The sequence below is a fragment of the Raphanus sativus genome, chromosome 2 (genome assembly GCF_000801105.2).
Source record: "Raphanus sativus cultivar WK10039 chromosome 2, ASM80110v3, whole genome shotgun sequence".
NCBI lineage: Eukaryota > Viridiplantae > Streptophyta > Magnoliopsida > Brassicales > Brassicaceae > Raphanus > Raphanus sativus.
This window is the reverse complement of record NC_079512.1, coordinates 25,635,857-25,656,719: the sequence shown is the minus strand read 5'-3', so window position 1 is coordinate 25,656,719 and position 20,863 is coordinate 25,635,857. Positions and strand designations below refer to the sequence as shown.

Sequence of the window (20,863 nt, the reverse complement as noted above, 5' to 3'; positions counted from 1 at the left end):
GACGATTTATCGACCAACAGCTACGTTCAACCGGTCGACTAAAGCTGACCGTAACCAACACAAAACCCGGCCTACAGATATTTAGAAAATTAACGACCGACCGTCGGATGGGATGGGGCCCACGGGCCGAGAGAGCGGGCGTGGGTGGCCCATTAACCGTGGGCGGTCGGGGCGTTACAAGTGGTATCAGAGCTGGTTAGCCGTCTCATTTCTGATCTGAGAGGCGTCTTGAGACCTGTCGTGGAGCGCAACGAGGGCGTTGCGTTCTTTGAGAGGGGTGAATTGTAACATCCCGAGTTGTGATATGTGAAAAGGCTTAAGAGAATTGATTTGGCTACCTATATCACCAAAGTTGACTTACCTTTTCCGGAGCACATCCTGAAAGAACTCCAGAGTTAAGCGTGCTTGAGCTGGAGTAGTGGAAGGATGGGTGACCTATCGGGAAGTGATTCGCGATAGCGTGTGAGTGAGGCCAAAGCACGGGGAAAGGTCGGGTGGTGATTGCAGGGTCAGTAAACAATGATTCTGAGCCTTAGAAAATTAACGACCGACCGTCGGATGGGATGGGGCCCACGGGCCGAGAGAGCGGGCGTGGGTGGCCTATTAACCGTGGGCGGTCGGGGCGTTACAGAGGCAATGAAGGTATTAATACACGGCAAATTAATGGAGATGCGATAGATGTAGAAGCACGCATGCATGCACAAAACAGTATGATAATTCATAAACTTTTACGAAATTCTGCTTCTCTTTGTGGAATCAAAGTAAACCATCAATACATCATTTTTAAGTGATTTTGAAAACTAGTTCTCTGCGAAAAGTTTAAAATAAATTGTTACTTATTTTCATCGAAAGATTAAAAGTAGATTGTTAAAAGAGAAATTAAAAGTATATGCATGAGCTGTTGACAAAACGCGGTTCCTTGGATTGATTTTCTTCCAACCTTTAAAGTTAACAACACGATAGGGTCGTTGACGATTCGTCGCTGTTATACTAAAATATAGCCTTATTAATTCGAATAATTCCTCACCACATTTGGAATAAAAAATCTACTCAAACTCTGATCGAGAACCTTATAACATTTAAAGCACATTTAACTTCCACATATTACAAGACGATCATGTCGACTGTCATTGCCGTTTCCGTTAATTTCGTGGCTGTCCATAGCCTAATTCATTCCTCACCACATTTGAAAATCTATTCGAACTCTAATATTGAACGTATAACTTTCCCAAATATTGTTGAACTAAAATGCTCGACTCATCCTCATTGCTTGCGTTTATACTAGGTTCTCTCATCATTGCATTTATGATGAAGCGTAAAGAGCTGAAGAAAACGTTGTTAGTAACTTCCTACACACGAAACCCCCGTCTCCCTCCCGGACCAAAACCTTGGCCTTTAATCGGAAACCTACCGCAAATACTACGGAGGAACAAACCGGTGTTCCGGTGGATACATTCTCTCATGGAAGAACTCAATACCGATATTGCATGTATCCCTCTAGCAAATACTCATGTCATTCCCGTGACATCACCGTGTATTGAACGTGAGATTCTGAAGAAGCAAGACTCCATTTTTGCCACTAGACCACTAACTATGGGCACTGAGTACTGCAGCCGCGGTTACTTAACCATTGCGGTGGAGCCACAAGGCGAGCAGTGGAAGAAGATGAGGAGAGTGGTGGCATCTCACGTGACGAGCCAGAAGAGCTTCAAATGGACGCTTGAAAAGAGAACCGAGGAGGCTGATAACCTTGTCCGTTACATCAATAACCTATGTGTAACATCCCGGGTTTGTGGTACATGGAAAGGCTTAAGAGAATTGATTTGGCTACCTATATCACCAAAGTTGACTTACCTTTTCCGGAGCACATCCTGAAAGAACTCCAGAGTTAAGCGTGCTTGAGCTGGAGTAGTGGAAGGATGGGTGACCTATCGGGAAGTGATTCGCGATAGCGTGCGAGTGAGGCCAAAGCACGGGGAAAGGTTGGGTGGTGATTGCAGGGTCAGTAAACAATGATTTCGAGCCTTGAAAAATTAACGACCGACCGTCGGATGGGATGGGGCCCACGGGCCGAGAGAGCGGGCGTGGGTGGCCCATTAGCCATGGGCGGTCGGGGCGTTACAAGTGGTATCAGAGCTGGTTAGCCGTCTCAGTTCTGACCTGAGAGGCGTCTTGAGACCTGTCGTGGGGCGCAACGAGGACGTTGCGTTCTTTGAGAGGGGGTGAATTGTAACATCCCGGGTTTGTGGTACATGGAAAGGCTTAAGAGAATTGATTTGGCTACCTATATCACCAAAGTTGACTTACCTTTTCCGGAGCACATCCTGAAAGAACTCCAGAGTTAAGCGTGCTTGAGCTGGAGTAGTGGAAGGATGGGTGACCTATCGGGAAGTGATTCGCGATAGCGTGCGAGTGAGGCCAAAGCACGGGGAAAGGTTGGGTGGTGATTGCAGGGTCAGTAAACAATGATTTCGAGCCTTGAAAAATTAACGACCGACCGTCGGATGGGATGGGACCCACGGGCCGAGAGAGCGGGCGTGGGTGGCCCATTAGCCATGGGCGGTCGGGGCGTTACACTATGTGTCAAAAACCAAGGTAACGGTTACGAGGTTATTGATTTAAGGCTTGTGGTGCGGCAATACAGTGGTAATGTAGCTCGGAAGATGCTGTTTGGTGTAAGGCATTTTGGTAAAGGAAGTGAAGATGGTTATGGACCAGGGTTCGAAGAAATTGAACATGTTGATTCTTTGTTTACGGTCGTAACCCATCTTTACGCATTTGCATTGTCGGATTATGTCCCGTGGCTAAGGTTCTTGGACTTGGAAGGCCATGAGAAGGTCGTGAGTGGCGCAATGAGGAATATAAGTAAGTATAACGATTCTTTTGTCGATCAAAGACTCAAGAAATGGCGTAGTGGGAAGATGAAAGCTCCTCAAGATTTTCTTGACATGTTTATATTGGCCAAAGACACCAATGGGAAGCCTGCTCTGTCGACGAAGAGATCAAAGCACAAGTGACGGTATGTTTGTAAAAGTCTAATCAGTTGATCATCTCTTTATAGAAATAAAGTTAATCTTTATCAAAATAAAATTATATAATATTCTTCTATTTGGACTTTGCATTTTATAGATTTCACTGGTTTAGAGCATCATCAACCCTCATTGCTTAAATGAGGGTGCTTATACTTTTTTTTATTTTTTTTTAATTTTTTTTTTCTGACTAAAAAACAAAAAAAAAAAAAAATTGAAAACTGACCAATCGCGGGCCACCACGTGTCGGTGGGGCCCGCAGATTGAACAAAACACGCGCTTAAAGAAGCATCATTTTGTTTGTTGCTTAAATCTCAGCGGAACCCACTGATTTGTTTACTATTTTTTTAAAGCGTTTTACCTCTAAGCACTCTTTTTTTTTCTTGCGTTGATGCTGCTCTTACTTCTAATTAGACTTCAAGAAGCTGTAATAGTTGATCTGCAAGATACATGCTCTTGTTCTCTTAACTATCTCTAATAATTTTTGACTTCTAGGCGGTTAATTACTTTGTTGGATTGTGAAGGAACTAATGTTGGCCACGGTTGATAATCCGTCAAATGCGGTGGAGTGGGCCATGGCTGAGATGATTAATCAGCCGAGCATAATGCAAAAAGCTGTGGAGGAGATCGATAGAGTAGTTGGAAAAGACCGTTTTGTCCTTGAATCCGACATCTTAAATCTCAACTACGTCAAAGCTTGTGTGAAAGAAGCATTCCGGTTACACCCTGTAGCGCCGTTCAACCTCCTCACATGTCCACCGCCGATGCAGTGGTGGAAGGTTTCTTCATTCCCAAGGGAAGCCACATTTTGATCAGCCGTTTAGGGATCGGGAGAAACCCTAACGTATGGGACAAACCACTTAAGTTCGAGCCCGAGAGACATATGTGTAATAACAAAAACGTGGAGCTAAACGATCCAGATCTCAATCTAATTTCGTTCAGCGCGGGACGAAGAGGGTGCATGGGTTCGAACATTGGGTCGGCCATGACGTACATGCTGCTGGCACGGTTGATTCAAGGGTTCACGTGGTCATCAGTGCATGGTGAGGATAAAATCGATATTTCAGAAAGCAAGGGTGACCTTTTCATGGCAAAGCCTTTACACGCGATTGCAACACCTCGTCTGGCTTCACGAATATACTCAACCTAATTAAGAAGGCAAGCATTAGTAAGAATTGGCCAATTCGGAAACTATCAATAACTAAACAATGAGACAACTATGTTGATAGTTTTGTTACTTTTTGTAGTGTATCATACGCAAACACGTACAAGTTAATACATCACAAATAAGTTGCTAATAAGTTGATGGATTGTATTGTTGAACAAAAAAAGAAAGTAGATGGATTGTATCACTCAGTCCTAGGCATATATATATATATATATTTTTTAATTATACAGAGGTATCCTGGCCCCACATTAGTAGTCCAGACTAGTCACGTGTTGCCATGTGTCGGTCTTCTGTCCCTAGCGATGTCGAAATGTCCTAGACATATTAACGGAAACCCAAAAACCGAATTGGAACTGAACCAAATTGGAACCGAACCGAAAAAACCGAGACAGAAACCGGATCGAAAATTACAAAAACCTGAACGGTTTCTATATTTATAAACCCGAAAAACCAAAACCGACCTCGGACCGAACCGAAAACCGAACGGGTACCCAAATATTTTGAATATATTAAAAATATTAGTTATTTTTAATTTTAACATATGTAAATATAATTTATAAATTAAAAATTTCTAAAAACGAATTACCCATTTTTTTCTGTTTTCAGGGTTTAATCCGGATTTTTTTGGTTTTCGGGTTTTAAACCCGAAACAAACCCGAATTATAAATATTTTTTTTTAACTTTGGGTTTTATAAAAAATAGAAACCCGACCGAACCCATCTGAAAAATATCCGGTTCTTAAACACTCTAACCCGAATAATCCAAAAACCGAATAAACCGAACTGACCCAACCGAAAACCCGAATATCCAGCACTAGTATCATTGTTATTGACTTATTGGATTACATTTACTACATTTCATATATACACATTTGCAATTGATGTTTGTTTTTCTATACATGTTAGCGATTAAATTCCAAATCTGTTTTACCTTTTTTTATAGCATTATGAATTACTCAACATGAGTCTATCAACATAAATCTTTCAATATTTATATTATTTTTTTTGTTCGACATCACTTATATTAATATTTAAATAAAAAAATCTCTCAAAACATTTATATTTCAAATTTTAAAAGATCTATTAAAAAAATATTCTAAAAATTGTGTCATAAATTTCCAGTTTGAATGACTTTCAAATAGGTCTGATCTTCTAATATTAAAAAAAAGAAATGTGAAAAACTTTTTATTTGAATTTTTATTTTGAAAATCTTTTTATTTTTAAATACCAATATAATTTTTTAAAAAAATAATGATGGCCTCTTAACCACTGGTAGGCCATGAACTGAAAATTCGAATTGCAAGAAGAGCTTGATGATGATATTAATAAAATTGTGTAAATTTAGACTTTTTTTAAAAAAAAGTCAAAAGGGCCTGAGAATATAGTAATGAGCTCCCAAGGTTCATTTCGAAAAGCCCAAACCACTATTCCCTCCAAATCATGAATGAGCCTGGTTTGAATTTGAAAACCTTTTAAGATCCAAAGGAAAAAAAAAAACACAAATACAGTTTTTGTTTTCGTGTCAGAGGTTATTAAACTACGCCCCTCATCGCGCGCTCTTCTTCCTCCCCTCTCTCTCTCTCTCTCTCTCTCTCCTCTCAGCTCCAAATTCTAGGGTCTCAAAATTCACATTCGAATTTCCACAAATTGACCATCAGATCTTAAACCCTAAACCCACTCAAACCCTCGCTCTCCTTTTTCGTGTCTTCTTCTCCCTCGAGGATTAAAAGGAATCAATAATAATAATCACCATTTTTTTTCTTCTGGATTTCCCTCGTAATCTGTGGCATCTTCTTCGAGGGGGGGTTTCGTCGAATCTCTCGTTAATTGACTTCGCAATGGATGTTTCTGGAGGGTTTTCGTCGATTCCCAGATCCGACTTAAAGGTTACACCTTTACTCTCTTTTTTCTTCTTTCTTTGTTTTTTTTTGTTTTTAGGTTTGCTTGATAATACTTTTTGTCTTTTTAATTCTCTCGATCCAATTAATATATATTGTTTAGATCGGAGGCAATGAATTGGATGAAAAGGACAACGAAAGGCAGAGTCTTGGCACGAGTGATAACAAGACTCAACTGTTGTGTTCTTCCATCAAGACAGATGTTGATTGCGACAAGGGAGCTTCGGTTTCAAGCTGTCTGAACGATGATTTATCCTCCTCGGTCTCCTCCTCCTCAAGGAGAGGCGATAAACCTGGTTCTTCTTCAGAGTGTGGGAGCTCCAGTGTTGTTCCTGTCGAGGGAAACAACGATCCGATGAAGCTGTGGAAAGCGATGAAACAAAACGGGTTTCTCTCTAACCCGCACGGAGGCGGGGTTTCGGTGTCGAGCAGCTGCGTCGTCTCGTCTTCTCACGGAGGGATACCTGCTCCTCCTAGGAAACGCGGTAGGAGAAGCAAGAGTAGTATTGACGCTGCTGCAGTGGCGGCGAAGAAGAGGAAGGTGGAGATCGCGAGGAAAGAGGAAGCTGACAGGTTTGCTAGGCTGGCTGCTCCTAGTGGACTGCTCAATGAGCTGAACCCTGGGATTATAAACCATGTGAGGAACAAAAGGCAAGTGCTCTCCATCATCCAGAGCATTGTCAAGTCTGATAAAGACTCGTCGATGAGGCGTAGTGATGGTACAGTTGGGGGTTCCAGGAAGAACCTGGAAGATGTTAACACTGATGCCTCTAGATATGACATGCCAGAAGATAACTACCACGAGGAGAGATGTGAGTTCAGTGAAGATAACAATGCAGCTGGTAAGTACTCGGAAAATGCTAGTTCCTTGTCGAACGAGGACGCAGCGAGTTTGAACCATGCTAGTGTTCTCACTGTCAAAGGTATATGTTCTTAAAAGTTTGTTTTACTCAATGTCCATGGTTTTACACTATTATAGGTGGCTTATAGATAGATCTCCTTTGACTTGCAGCGGCTACAGTAGCGTCTCAATGGTTGGAACTGCTTCATCAGGACATCAAATGCCGTGTTTCAGGTGACCAACAAACTCATTTATCTGATGTAATGAAAAACTACAATACTTGATTGTTCCTGAAAATCATTTTTTTTTTTGTTTTCTTCTCAGCTCTTCGCCGTAGCAAGAAGAGGGTTCGAGCAGTTGTGACCACAGAGCTACCTTTCTTAATAAGTAAAGAGTTCCCAGCTGATCAAGAGAATGATCCAAATGGAGCTTCGAGGTCTTCCACGGTGGATAACCACAAGAACAGATGGATGTCGCTGTTTAACCAACTCGAACAAACGCTATCAGAAGAAGAAAAACAACTGGTAAAGAAGCTGAGATATATTACCTTTCCTCTTTTTTTGTTAGCATCTGATCTTGAGTTTACGTTCAGGAGAACTGGTTAAACCAAGTGAGAGAGCTGCAGTCACATTGCGACCGTGGTCTACATAACTTGAGCTTGAGTTCTGGTCAGAACTTCTTGCAGTTAGGAATGCCATCGCACTCTAGGTAATAACCATTTCACCACTTGTTAATCCTCATTACACGGTTAAAAAATACTTGTACCTCAAATCTTAATTTGTGTTGCAGAGCTGCGGATGCACTGCTCTCAGATAAGGACTTCGTAGTTAGAGCAGCCGCAGCCTCCATATACTCGACCTGCAACTTTCTAGCATCAAAGGAGAATATAGCCTTTACCTGATGAAGAACTCCTTTAAGCTTCTGACCAGTTTCTGATTTAAGCTTTTTAGTTAACAACTTTTTGTCAGTTAGCTTTCGTAGCAGAGTTTTTCTTTTATGTGCATTTGTAACACTAGTAGCATTGCTCATCGCCCTTGTCTTTTTCTTCTTTTATAGATTTTTTTTTCTCTGAGTTAGTTAACACCTGAAAGTTATAAACATCTCGTTTGATTAGTAAAATATTATTAATAGTTATGGTATCATGATCCGGATATGTTCCAGGCTTATAGCCGTTTAATGTTACGTCTCTTAGGATGTTTCATTGAATTAAAGTATCACCATGTCAAATGTACCCACAGAGAGAATATATTGTTATCCATCTGTTATCTTGGCTTTGAACCACAATTCTGAACTCGATCTGCTCTTCAGAACAGAGTGTCTTTGATTTCAGGACTTGTGCTTTTGTTGATTGGAATATTCAGAAGAAAAACTCCATTATTAAGGTTGCGTTACAATGAGAGGATCCTTACAAACTTACGTGACATTACAGTTACAACTTACAAGGAATCAAACACTAATGACATTCATACAAATATTCTTACTCTGGAGATTGATCTCTCTGTTCTTTGACGTTCTTAAGGATTTTAGAACTCTTGTCAAAAATCTTTGCTCTCCTGTTGTAATCTCTAGGGTCTCTCCCATCATCATCACCCATGATAGCTTCCTTCTCAAGGCATTCCAAGAGTTCCCGTACTCCTTTGTTTGCTTCTCCACCGCATATCCCTCTTCTCTGAGTCAGTTCCTCCTCTTCCTCCGGCGTTATTGGCTCCATTGCCGCCGCATAACCCGAGCCTGAAGCCACACGCCTCTCCTTCCCTGCGTTAAGGCTCAGTTTGGTATGTGGGGTTACCTTAACCTGAGCCAAGCTTTCATGACCACTCAGAGATCGGTTTGTAATAATCTTTGTGCAGGTTTGAGACATAGCATCCATTTTCTTTCTCGATGGAGTTTTGTTTCAAGTTGAAAGCTAGAGGTTGGATCTCTTGAGAGTTTAAATAAGGTTTGGAGGGGTGCTAAAACGTGATGCAGTACACACGCCAATGGTTACACGTGTGGCGGTGGCGGTGGCGGTGGCGATGAGTAATAGAGTATTCGAGATTCTCTACATGCTTGTTCTTGCGGCACGTGTTTTGCCAACCAACTTTGACCCTCTTTTCTGCATTATCCAAGTTTCTTTTGTTTAGTAAGCTCGCTGTTCAAGATCAGACACGTCTGTCTAGTCACATCTTCATTTATTCTATAGCTAGAACTTGCATTTAAATATTAGTGTATATATGGAACCAGGCTAAACCGAACTCAACAGGGTACAAGTTAAATTCTATATCAAAACTTGATAAGACCATTAACTTGAAGGAACACATTGTGTAACAAACATTTGATAAAGTCTGCAAACTGCAAAACAAAACGAACTAAAAAACATAACTGATATTGCTAGGGACTTTGACTACACGAAAATTCCCAAAACAGCAAAAGATGCTCTCCACAGCCTTTGAGATGATGATGATCAGATCATTGGAAGAATTTGAGTTTTTTTACTTGCCATCATTGATAACCCCTTCTTTACGACCTTCAAAGCCAGGGCGAAGGAGCTTCTTCTCCCTCTTAGCGATCTTCCTCATCTTATTCTGCTCAATCCTCTCCGCAATGTTCCCTGATCTCTTCTGCTGCTTCTCAACTCTAACCTTCTGCTGCCCTTCAACTCTCTCCTTCCACTTCTCTGCGTTCTTCTCCTGCCTCTTCTTCTCCTTGTGGATGCTCTGCTTCAGTAGCTTCGGATCGTCGTGAACCTTGATACCAGCTGCTCTGCTTGTAGCCGCCTGCCAAGAGTGTTTCTTCGCTATCACTTCGCCTTTCTCTGGATCCTTCTTTGCAGCCTCTAGCTTCAAAGCCCTTTCGAGCTCTCTAGACTTGGAAAGCCTCCGCTTCTTTGTACCCTTTCCGTGTTCCTCATCGTCATCGATCTTGACGTAACCGTACGTAAGGTCCTTAGCAGCCTCTTCCACATCCAACTTACCCTTACCTTTATCTGCTAACTTACTCTCCTCCTCCACAGTCTTCTCCTCCCTCTTTCTCTTATTAGGCACAATCTTCTTCCTCTTTTCATGACTTCTCGGTCTATCTGAACCCCCACGACCACCTTTAAGCGCATCAATCTTGCGGTGGAGACGTTGCCTCAGCTCCTCGTAAGTAGCCGAATCAGTCTTAGCCTTCTTGTTATCAGCTTCCTCCTCACTGCCATCATCATCATCAGCAGCAGCAATCTCATGACTCAACTTCTTCTCCTCTTCTATCTTCCGTTTCAGCAAATCAAGAGTAGTCAAAGCAGACTTCTCAGGATCCAACCTGTCCCTCCTCGCTTTCTTTAGATTCTCGGTTGTTTTCTTCTTGGCTCTAGCTTTCTGAGCCTTGCTAAGACCTGGAAACCACTTCCTCTCCGTCTCATCAGGTAAGTAGAATCTCGCGGGGATGAGCTCCACCATTGTGTCGAAAAATTCACCGTGCTGATGAACCATTGCCTTAATAGTATCCAATCCAGAATCAACAACTTTCACCTTTTTCTTTGCCATCTAAAACAATAGCCAAAACCAAATCAGAAAAAAATAAAAATAAAACGCCCTTTCAGAAGCTAGTGACTAGTAATCACTTTCAGAAGTGAATAACAAATCAAAACACATACTTCTGCAATACATTATATTATTACATAGCTCATTAACTAAGCTAGTGCATATACTTTATGCCTGAATCTTCTAAAAATTGACACAAGCTTACTCATTTACTAAATATAAGATTACCACAAGCTCATAAAGAGTATAAACACAAGCTTAATCCTATCCAAACTCAAGATTTTATATAACGTGTTATCGTAAGTTTTGAACGATTCTTAATCAAAAGAATTCAATTTCTTAACAAGGAGACAAAAGCCAAACGGAAAGACGAAGAATTTATTGAAGAACGTAAAGAAGGCGAGACTTACTGGTACGAGGATGGCGAAGCAACGGCGACAGAGAGAAGAAGCAGAAGAAGAAGAAGGTTGCTTAGAAAAGTTTAGGGTTCGAATGGTTATGTAACTACCGTCTATCAACGGTTTGGTTTACCGAAATCGAAATAACCTGAAACCGGAAAGTGAATCCCGGTCTGATTATAATTGGGCCTGATAGTCATACAGTTGGGCCTTTGAGCTTCTGACCCAGAAGATACTGTCGTCTTCAACCTGATGCAAATGTTAAGAGGACTCTATACACACAGTGTCAGTATCAAAAGCAATGTATTTTTTAATGTCTAGTTTTAACGGCGAGTTAAAAGAGCTTTTCACTGTTACGACACTGTAAAAAAATGAATGTGGAGTTGTCGGTGGTGGTGGTTGCTTGGTTGGCTATGAATATGATTTATTTATTTTTCTACCGACGGATATGATTTGTTACAATATTAATATTATTTTTCTCTGAATCAGAAGAGTGACAAGAGGCAAGAGACCAGGAGACAAATAGCTGCTTACAAATATCTCTCTCTCTCTCTCTCTCTAGAGAAGAATCGCAGATTCAAAGAGATCTGAAGAGTCACACATCACAACGACTCCATCTTCAGATCTCATGGTAAGCTCTTCTCTCTTCATCAATTTCCCTCTCCCGCTGCTCAGATTTTGACTTCTCATCAGATCTAATCGCATTCTTTTGATAATTCCGAACAGATTTGAAGTTTCCCGACGACTCGGTGATCGAAGATAGTCAGTGACGATGGAATCCGATGGAGAAACTGCGGTATGTTATCTACTCTGCTTAATCAGAAATCAGGATATTCAGATACTGGTTTGAGTAGATTTTGTTTACTTGTGTTATTCGAGAGATCTAAATTGAACTTGTTTTATCCAATTTTGGTAAGGTTTCTAATTTTGGAAACTGTCTGTGATTCGACTTGTTTATTATTGTAGGGGAAGCCGAGCGTTGGTGGGCAGATATGCCAGATCTGTCATGATAATGTCGGCAAGACTGTTGATGGCGATCGGTTCGTGGCCTGCGATATCTGTGGATTCCCGGTTTGTAGGCCTTGCTATGAATACGAGAGGAAGCATGGGAATCAATCTTGTCCTCAGTGCAAAACCACTTACAAGAGGCACAAGGGTTAGATAACTTTTCATTTGAAGCTATGGATTAGATTGGTACTTACTATAATTTGCTAATTTTTATGTGTGTTTTAGGTAGTCCTGCTATTCCCGGTGATAAAGACGAGGATGTCTTCGCTGATGAGACTACCGTTGAGCTCAACTATCCGCAGAAGGAGAAGATTTCGGAGCGGATGCTTGGATGGCATCTCACACGTGGCAAAGGAGAGGAGATGGGGCAGCCTGAGTATGACAAAGAGGTTTCTCACAACCATCTCCCTCGTCTCACTAGTAGACAAGATGTAAGTCATGCTTCTTTTTTAGCGTAAACATTGGAGTTTTGGGATCTGATTTTGTCTGTCTTTCGCTTTTTTCTTTTTTTTTTTAACAGACTTCAGGAGAGTTTTCTGCTGCTTCACCTGAACGCCTCTCTGTGTCTTCTACTATCGCTGGTGGAAAGCGTCTTCCCTACTCATCTGATGTCAATCAATCACGTAAGTATCCTTATTTACTTACTATGAGGCCAACACACCATGTGAAAAAACTCTTTAGACTAAACTATGTTGTCGTTTACGCTGCAGCAAATAGAAGGATTTCGGATCCTATTGGACTAGGGAATGTAGCTTGGAAGGAGAGAGTTGATGGCTGGAAAATGAAGCAGGAGAAGAATACTGGTCCCGTGAGCACCCAGGCTGCGTCTGAAAGAGGTGGAGGAGATATTGATGCCAGCACAGATATCCTCGCTGATGAGGCTTTGCTGTGAGTCCTTGTGACATTTGATTATCTGAGCTGCACCTTTCCTATTAAGCAATGTTTTGATGCTCGTTTTCCGATTTTATTTATTGTACAGGAATGACGAAGCGAGACAGCCTCTGTCAAGGAAAGTTTCGGTTCCTTCATCACGGATCAATCCCTACAGAATGGTTATTATGTTGCGGCTTGTTATCCTATGTCTCTTCTTGCACTACCGTATAACAAATCCAGTGCCAAATGCCTTCACTCTGTGGCTGATCTCAGTGATATGTGAGATCTGGTTTGCCTTATCCTGGATTTTGGATCAGTTTCCCAAGTGGTTTCCTGTGAACCGTGAAACCTACCTCGACAGGCTTGCTTTAAGGTATGTTCTAATTCCCATTCTTCTGAAGCAATTACTCAAAGGATTGACTGCCTATAATACTTATAGTCTGATCATGCTCTATTTTGGGATAGATATGATCGTGAAGGTGAGCCGTCTCAGTTAGCCGCTGTGGACATTTTCGTGAGTACTGTTGACCCCTTGAAGGAGCCACCCCTTGTCACAGCCAACACAGTGCTCTCTATTTTGTCGGTTGACTACCCAGTTGACAAGGTGTCTTGTTATGTGTCTGATGATGGTGCTGCTATGTTATCATTTGAAGCACTTGCAGAAACATCAGAGTTTGCTCGTAAATGGGTACCATTCTGCAAGAAATATAGCATTGAGCCTCGCGCACCAGAATGGTATTTTGCTGCGAAAATAGATTACTTGAAGGATAAAGTTCAGACATCGTTTGTCAAAGATCGTAGAGCCATGAAGGTAAGTTTGTTGTTTTAGTCATGTACTCACACTCACTCTTAATTTAGTATATGCTATATCGACCTTTTTATTTTCTTGCAGAGGGAGTATGAGGAATTTAAGATCCGAATCAATGCACTTGTCTCCAAGGCCCTAAAGTGTCCTGAAGAAGGGTGGGTTATGCAAGATGGTACACCATGGCCTGGAAATAATACAAGAGACCATCCAGGAATGATCCAGGTAAGGAAATTGGTTAATAAGTATGGAAACTGAGTATGCTTTCTCGAGAAGTTCATTGTTGAAGTAGCATTTGTTGAATGCAGGTTTTCTTAGGGCAAAATGGTGGACTTGATGCGGAGGGCAATGAGCTTCCGCGTTTGGTGTATGTTTCTCGAGAAAAACGACCAGGATTCCAGCACCACAAAAAGGCTGGTGCTATGAATGCACTTGTAGGTTTCTGATCTTGGAGTTTTGACTTCTTTCTCTGAACATCTTTTTGTTAGTCTAATTTGGGTACTTTTTAAAATGAACAGGTTAGAGTATCAGCAGTCCTTACCAATGGACCTTTCATTTTGAATCTTGATTGTGATCATTACATAAATAACAGCAAGGCCTTGAGGGAAGCAATGTGTTTTCTGATGGACCCAAACCTAGGGAAGCAAGTTTGCTATGTTCAGTTCCCTCAAAGATTCGATGGTATTGATAAGAACGATAGATATGCTAATCGTAATACCGTGTTCTTTGATGTAAGTCATACTTACCTACACTTGCGTCTATTTTTTTTCAAATTGGTTTTAGATATGAATATAAATTTAAAACATTCAATTTCTTGAGTTTTCTTATTATTTTTCCGTGATATGCCTTCCAGATTAACTTGAGAGGTTTGGATGGGATTCAAGGACCTGTATATGTGGGAACGGGGTGTGTTTTCAACAGAACAGCTTTATATGGTTACGAACCTCCAATTAAAGTAAAGCACAAGAAGCCAAGTCTATTATCTAAGCTCTGTGGTGGATCAAGGAAGAAGAATTCAAAATCTAAGAAAGACTCGGACAAAAAGAAATCAGGCAGGCATACTGACTCAACTGTTCCTGTATTCAACCTCGATGACATAGAAGAGGGAGTTGAAGGTACAACTGCTTTTATTCTTATTTGGCTTATGCTTATGAAGCAATTTTCTTCTAATTATATATGCTATATTTTGGTGTAGCTAGTGCAAAATGCTTACATTGTCATCATGACGTGTCCTAACTATTTGACATTTGTAAAACTCAGGTGCTGGATTTGACGATGAAAAGGCGCTCTTGATGTCTCAAATGAGCCTGGAGAAGCGATTTGGACAGTCTGCTGTTTTTGTTGCTTCTACCCTAATGGAAAATGGAGGTGTTCCTCCCACAGAAACTCCCGAAAACCTTCTCAAAGAGGCTATCCATGTCATTAGTTGTGGTTACGAGGATAAGTCAGATTGGGGAATGGAGGTATTTTTTTTTTTCATTTTAACTCCCAACATGAAACTGGAATGTCCTGAGATACCCACTTTGGCACTCACTTTGTTTCTCTTATACCGTTTTTCAGATTGGATGGATCTATGGTTCTGTGACAGAAGATATTTTGACTGGGTTCAAAATGCACGCCCGTGGATGGCGATCCATTTACTGTATGCCAAAGCTTGCGGCTTTCAAGGGGTCAGCTCCTATCAATCTTACAGACCGTCTGAACCAAGTGCTGAGGTGGGCTCTAGGTTCAGTTGAGATTCTCTTTAGTCGGCATTGTCCTATATGGTATGGTTACAGTGGAAGGCTTAAATTTCTGGAGAGGTTTGCGTATGTGAACACCACCATCTACCCACTCACCTCCGTCCCTCTTCTCTTGTATTGTACGTTGCCCGCCGTTTGTCTCTTCACCAACCAGTTCATCATTCCTCAGGTTTGACACACCTCTCTCTCTCTCTTATTACGTTCAAAAACTTATCAACTGTTGTTCCTCATTTGCAGATTAGCAACATTGCAAGTATATGGTTTCTATCTCTCTTTCTGTCTATTTTTGCCACGGGTATACTGGAAATGAGGTGGAGTGGCGTAGGCATAGACGAATGGTGGAGAAACGAGCAGTTCTGGGTCATCGGTGGAGTATCAGCTCACTTATTCGCCGTGTTTCAAGGTCTTCTCAAAGTCCTTGCTGGTATCGACACAAACTTCACAGTCACGTCAAAAGCTTCGGACGAGGACGGAGACTTCGCGGAGCTCTACATGTTCAAATGGACGACGCTTCTGATTCCGCCGACGACGCTACTCATTGTAAACCTCGTGGGAGTTGTTGCGGGTTTCTCGTACGCCATCAACAGTGGATACCAGTCATGGGGACCGCTCTTTGGTAAGCTGTTCTTTGCCTTTTGGGTGATTGTTCACTTGTACCCTTTCCTCAAGGGTTTGATGGGGAGACAGAACAGGACTCCTACTATTGTTGTGGTCTGGTCTGTTCTCTTGGCTTCGATCTTCTCCTTGTTGTGGGTTAGGATCGATCCTTTCACTAAAAGAGTCACTGGTCCGGACATACTCGAATGTGGAATCAACTGTTGAGAAGTCACTAATATGCTTTTGGGGGTTAAGAAAACACATAATTATAAAGTTTATATTTATTATTTTATTTGTCTTGTGTATTGTCTGTTGTGTCGTGGTGTAAGATTAAACAGTATTTTTGTTTATGTGATGAAGATGCAAGCCAGTGCATGATATAGTTTCATGTTGTGTTTTTCGAGAGATAGAAAACATAATCTTTGTTCAAAAAAAAACATAATCTATTGTTTGGAATGAGAAAGTCACTCAGACATTCGAAGTATTCTGTTCCGCTGTCACTTCTTCAATCATTCTCGCAACCTCTTCCTTCTTTTGCCTTCAATCTAGGTTTCTTGCGACACGAGCTAGTGCAAGCTGAAGCATCTGAACCGTTCCTTCTTCGATGTTTTGAAACTTCAAGACCTGAATCATGCTGGTTCTTTAATTTCCCTGATTCCTTTTTGAGATATTCCCGTATGGTTTTTGCTGATCCCAAATTCATCACTCTCAAGCAGAGGCAACACATCATAATCTTGTTCTATAGCACTCCAAAGATCATTTGCTCTGATACCAATATAAACTTGGTATTTATATTTCACACTTAGCAAGTACAAGCTAAGTAGCATATATTATCCATAGATTTCTTAAAAGCAGCCACATAATCTTACAGATGCCCTAACCGCAACCACTTGCTTACACCATCGGTGCCTCACTGCCTTGAACTATGCATTTTTTGGTCATACATAGATGATGATGAATAGTGATAAAATTATAATTTACTAGATTACAAACTTATATCCATGAGTAAATTATTTAAGACTAACACATATTAATGATTTAACTTTTAACATATAAAAATGGAAGCTTTCACAATTCAAAAAAAAAATTGCAGTGTTTTCAATTCAGAATTTTCCGTAAAAACTTTGACAAATTTTTTTTCAAATTTATCATTTGTACTTTTTCTGAGATGCATATAAATGATAAAATAAAATTAAAAATACCCTAAATTTGCTACTATTTTTTAAAAATACATTTAATCAAAAATACTCAAACATTTAGGGAGTGGATTGAGTTTGAAGACTTCTATAAATGTTTTATAAATTATTTTTAACCATTTATATATTATTCTTTTATAAGTAATATATACTGTTTAGTATTTTCCCATCTTTCTACAGAACTGACTTGGAACTTCTAGTTGGTAGTATTTTTCAGAAGGAAAAAGAAAACTTCCTGTCGGTAGTAAAGAAAAAGATACATAGAGATAGAATTCATCTTTACCAGTCTAAAGATATTTTCTTTTTGGTATAAATGTGTAAAGATTTGTGTTGAAATAAATTGTATTATTACAGTAGAATTCCATATTGAAACCGTAGAGTTGAAGATAAGGAACTCACATAGTCACATTTTTTATTTTTTTTTTGAAACACACTCACGTAGTCACATTTATTATAATACTTTTAAGCAAAAAGGAAGAAGAAGGTAGAAACAAGAGAAAGCTGGTATATGATCTGATAAGATGCTCGGATCAAGTCACTTGGGAACACTTGGAGATGTTCATAAAGATGCTTGGGAACACTTGGAAATGTTCATAAAGATGCCCTTGGGGAACAGAGCACCTGGTACCCGAACCACCTCGCAGTCTTTTGATAAGGAGAAATGGTAAGTCGTGACAAGATGATGAAGGAATATTGAAATCTGAAGCCTCGCAAACTCTGAACCAGCACATTGTCTTATTCCCGCTCCAAACACCATGAACGTTTTCGACCCAGACCGTAACTCTTTCCCCTGCCCAACAAATTCATTGTCATATCACCATATATATATATATATGTATATATATTTGCAATTAACAAATCTAACTAAGAAAATAATGTACATATCATGACATAATACAAAAAAAAAAAAAATTTAAATTTTGTTGTTAATGTAGGAAACAAAACATAAAATATGATATTTTTATAATCCAAAATACATAGTCTACAGTAAGTGTATTATACCTCCCATCTCCATGGGTTAAACTCAAAAGGATTTTCATAGATTTCAGGATCAAGATGAACCACCGAAGGTATAACCATCACTATCCAGCCGGCTGGAATCGTGTATCCTGTTGTAACCAGTAACAAATACTTCCATAAAAAAATATCAACTTCTTGAATTCTACACAGCTACACAACAACTAGAACTACTTGCCTTTGATTTCCACATCCTTCACCACTTTTCTGAACATCATAGGAGCCAAGTTTGTCAATCGGAGCGACTCATTAATAACCTGGAGTGGTGTAATAAAAGCTGCACCTGTGAATCTTACAATATACAGTGGTGTGATTGGTTTGGACTGATGTGGTTGTGGCTTTAACAAAATAAAGCTTTTAGAAGTTTTAAAGCTTTATAATTAAGTTGATCAAAAAAAAAAAAGCTTTATAATTAATGTTGAAAGGATTACACAATATTATAAAGCCACAAATTGTTGGCTTTAATAAAACTAACTTTTTTTTTGCCAAAAAAGGGTTAAACCCGGGTCACTAATGGAACCAAGCCTAACCCCCAGGTGGGAGATACAACCCACGGATAGATCTTCTCCCGGGTATTCAAATGAGTCCTAAGCAATAGACTCATATCCGTGTGGCCACTTAAAGGTATTTGCAGCTGGATTCGAACCAGGGAGTATTGGGAATCTCACCCTCAACCCGAAATCCGTCCTACCACTAGTACACCTATAAGTGGTTTAATAAAACTAACTTAACAAGTCAAAAAAAAGGTGGCCTGTCAAAAAATTCTGGAGGACTTTGAAGATTAAAAAAAAAATATGACTGGAAAAATAAACTTTAAAGACTTTTTGAAAAAATTAAAAGCTTCTAAATCCTAAACCAGCATAGCATTAGACGAAATCAAAAGTGAAGTTACCATGTTGGTGAAAGTCATCTTGTGTCTGTATTCTTCCCAAGTAACTCCACTTTGTTTATCTTCTCTGCTCGCAAGGATCGCCTCATGCTCTCTCTGCCAAATTACATTGCGTTGGCCAATGAGTGAAACAATCTCCATGACTACGTACTATCACTTGGTTATGAAAATTTTACTAGCTTCTCGATCAACATGCATATATTATTACGTACCTTTAATTCGGCGAGAACTTTAGGGTTTTCAGATACGAATTTCACAGCCATGCAAGCGGCCTTAGAGGTAGTATCTTGAGTGATACAACAAAGAGTGAAGATGAGGCTTACAATCACATCCTCGTTTACTAAGCTTCCTTCTTTATCTAACTCTTCTAACGTCGTCTGGAGGAAGTCATCATACTTCTCTCTTGACGTTTTCCTCCTCACATAAATATCCTTCATCAACTGCATCCCCTCTCTACATGCCTGCAAATCATGTTCTTGTTACACACCGAGAAAACAAAAAAAGCATGTAGTATATAATACGAAAAATCTCACCCATAAAGTGTTGTAGAGACCCCTCACAGCAGAGAGATTATAGGATGTCCGAAACCAATCAAAACTGAAGGCGTTGAAGTTTTTCATAAGCTTTGATTCAGTCTCTGATTTGAGATTACTTATCACCTTTGGTGTCAAGTGGGATGTTATCAACTACAATAATTAAAACACGATAAAGAGTGTTAAACTAGCATGCAACATCATAACTATAAAAAAAACTTTATAATTTAACTAGAATTGGTCCCAAGAAAAAGAAGGTTACACTTGAAACTGCGTCCTTAACGTCGAATCTTTCTTGGTTAGCCTTTAAACTAAGATGTTCTTGTGTAATGCGGTCCATATCTTTTATTATCTTTCGCTTCAAATTCTCCGAGCCCAAAAGACGCATACTGATATGTTTAATGTGCTTGTGGATGTTTCCTGTTTTGAAGAAGAGGCTATCTTTTCCCAGTGGCTTCGTTAAACCATCTGGATAACCTAAACTAAAGTACTTGTTCTCATGTCGTAAAATATCCAAGTTCACATCCATATCCGTCGAAACCACGGTTTTTACCCCAAGTATGTTAGTCCGAAACAAAGGCCCATTCCTGAAACACTCACACAACACACAAACATTCATCTCTGTGAGGAATATATATAACATACAAGATTGAAATCTGACCTTAACATCTTCTTCTTGAGAAATGGGGAGATCTCGTAGAATCCATGAGGCTTAAAGTAATCGAAGGTCTCACCGATGATAGGGAAGCCCATTGATCCCGGAGGCAACTTGCCATTAGACTTGGGTTTGACCATCGGTACCACCAATGGCTAATCCTCACAACCACTAAGGCTATAACCCACAATACTACAATCCAAAACAAGCTCATTTTGCTGCGCCTTGAACTATGAACTCGTTGGTCTTATATAGATGATGAATTCTCATTGAAAATAACTCTCACTACGTGGATAGAAGAAAGCTACAACTTGCAAGTTATTTAAAAATTCGCCCAACTTAATAAAATTGGTTAAGAAAAAGGATAAACCTTCAACGGGAAAATGAATAATGAGTTAGAAACAAATTTTTGATTGATTAAAAATTAGCTGTGGATAGGCAGAAAAAAAAAGGGAAAATTGCCAAAACGGAACAAAAATTCAGCATGGTTGTCCCTATAGTATAAAATTATCATTTAGTTGTCCTTTTAGTATAATTTATTTCATAATCCCAAAACTAACCCTTGATTAATCTAATTAAACACATTAAATTAATAGAATTTTAAAAAATAATAATTAAAACGTTTAAAAAGGGAAAATAAAAATAAAAACTTTTTTTAATAAAAATAAATTCTGTAAAACTTAATAAAAATAAAAAAAATAATTTACAAATT

At 39.7% G+C, this 20,863-nt stretch overlaps 5 protein-coding genes and 1 pseudogene across 5 annotated transcripts; 3 read left to right on the top strand and 3 right to left on the bottom strand.

Annotated features, from left to right (window-relative positions):
- Positions 1-1,052: 1,052 nt before the first annotated feature.
- On the top strand, positions 1,053-4,292 carry LOC108838807 (phenylalanine N-monooxygenase-like; annotated as a pseudogene).
- Positions 4,293-5,755: 1,463 nt separating this feature from the next.
- LOC108839659 (uncharacterized) lies at positions 5,756-8,080 on the top strand. The gene is made up of 6 exons (XM_018612410.2): positions 5,756-6,082; positions 6,198-7,017; positions 7,107-7,169; positions 7,260-7,459; positions 7,528-7,643; positions 7,725-8,080. The coding sequence occupies exons 1-6, from the start codon at positions 6,035-6,037 to the stop codon at positions 7,834-7,836; spliced, it is 1,359 nt and encodes a 452-aa protein (XP_018467912.2). The 5' UTR covers positions 5,756-6,034; the 3' UTR covers positions 7,837-8,080.
- Positions 8,081-8,289: 209 nt separating this feature from the next.
- LOC108840839 (uncharacterized) lies at positions 8,290-9,014 on the bottom strand. Its single transcript, XM_018613651.2, has one exon. It carries the CDS (start codon positions 8,803-8,805, stop codon positions 8,413-8,415), a length of 393 nt encoding a protein of 130 aa, XP_018469153.2. The 5' UTR covers positions 8,806-9,014; the 3' UTR covers positions 8,290-8,412.
- A 169-nt stretch (positions 9,015-9,183) lies between these two features.
- On the bottom strand, positions 9,184-10,986 carry LOC108816379 (ribosomal RNA-processing protein 14). Its single transcript, XM_018588957.2, has 2 exons — positions 10,849-10,986; positions 9,184-10,441 (listed from the first exon to the last, which is right to left on the bottom strand). Exon 2 carries the CDS (start codon positions 10,439-10,441, stop codon positions 9,407-9,409), a length of 1,035 nt encoding a protein of 344 aa, XP_018444459.2. The 5' UTR covers positions 10,849-10,986; the 3' UTR covers positions 9,184-9,406.
- Positions 10,987-11,307: 321 nt separating this feature from the next.
- On the top strand, positions 11,308-16,249 carry LOC108842113 (cellulose synthase A catalytic subunit 3 [UDP-forming]). Its single transcript, XM_057002753.1, has 15 exons — positions 11,308-11,467; positions 11,563-11,632; positions 11,803-11,992; positions 12,070-12,275; positions 12,365-12,467; positions 12,555-12,732; positions 12,824-13,090; positions 13,183-13,528; positions 13,610-13,747; positions 13,831-13,956; positions 14,041-14,253; positions 14,376-14,637; positions 14,783-14,985; positions 15,083-15,433; positions 15,502-16,249. The coding sequence occupies exons 2-15, from the start codon at positions 11,609-11,611 to the stop codon at positions 16,084-16,086; spliced, it is 3,192 nt and encodes a 1,063-aa protein (XP_056858733.1). The 5' UTR covers positions 11,308-11,467; positions 11,563-11,608; the 3' UTR covers positions 16,087-16,249.
- Positions 16,250-17,450: 1,201 nt separating this feature from the next.
- Positions 17,451-20,365, bottom strand: LOC108838798 (cytochrome P450 708A2-like). Its single transcript, XM_018611673.2, is given in 9 exon segments — positions 17,451-17,847; positions 18,060-18,166; positions 18,253-18,331; positions 18,967-19,059; positions 19,176-19,424; positions 19,497-19,649; positions 19,759-20,083; positions 20,158-20,278; positions 20,281-20,365. Coding segments are annotated over 9 exon segments (1,443 nt in total). The 3' UTR covers positions 17,451-17,616.
- Positions 20,366-20,863: the final 498 nt, after the last annotated feature.

Excerpts from the sequence above, each read along its gene's own strand:
- LOC108839659 (XM_018612410.2), top strand. The coding sequence starts at position 6,035 with ATGGATGTTTCTGGAGGGTTTTCGTCGATTCCCAGATCCGACTTAAAG. Across the intron at positions 7,460-7,527 it reads CAGAAGAAGAAAAACAACTG|GAGAACTGGTTAAACCAAGT; the intron begins GTAAAGAAGCTG and ends GTTTACGTTCAG. Across the intron at positions 7,644-7,724 it reads GGAATGCCATCGCACTCTAG|AGCTGCGGATGCACTGCTCT; the intron begins GTAATAACCATT and ends TTTGTGTTGCAG.
- LOC108840839 (XM_018613651.2), bottom strand. The coding sequence starts at position 8,805 with ATGGATGCTATGTCTCAAACCTGCACAAAGATTATTACAAACCGATCT.
- LOC108816379 (XM_018588957.2), bottom strand. The coding sequence starts at position 10,441 with ATGGCAAAGAAAAAGGTGAAAGTTGTTGATTCTGGATTGGATACTATT.
- LOC108842113 (XM_057002753.1), top strand. The coding sequence starts at position 11,609 with ATGGAATCCGATGGAGAAACTGCG. Across the intron at positions 11,993-12,069 it reads CACTTACAAGAGGCACAAGG|GTAGTCCTGCTATTCCCGGT; the intron begins GTTAGATAACTT and ends TGTGTGTTTTAG. Across the intron at positions 12,276-12,364 it reads GTCTCACTAGTAGACAAGAT|ACTTCAGGAGAGTTTTCTGC; the intron begins GTAAGTCATGCT and ends TTTTTTTAACAG.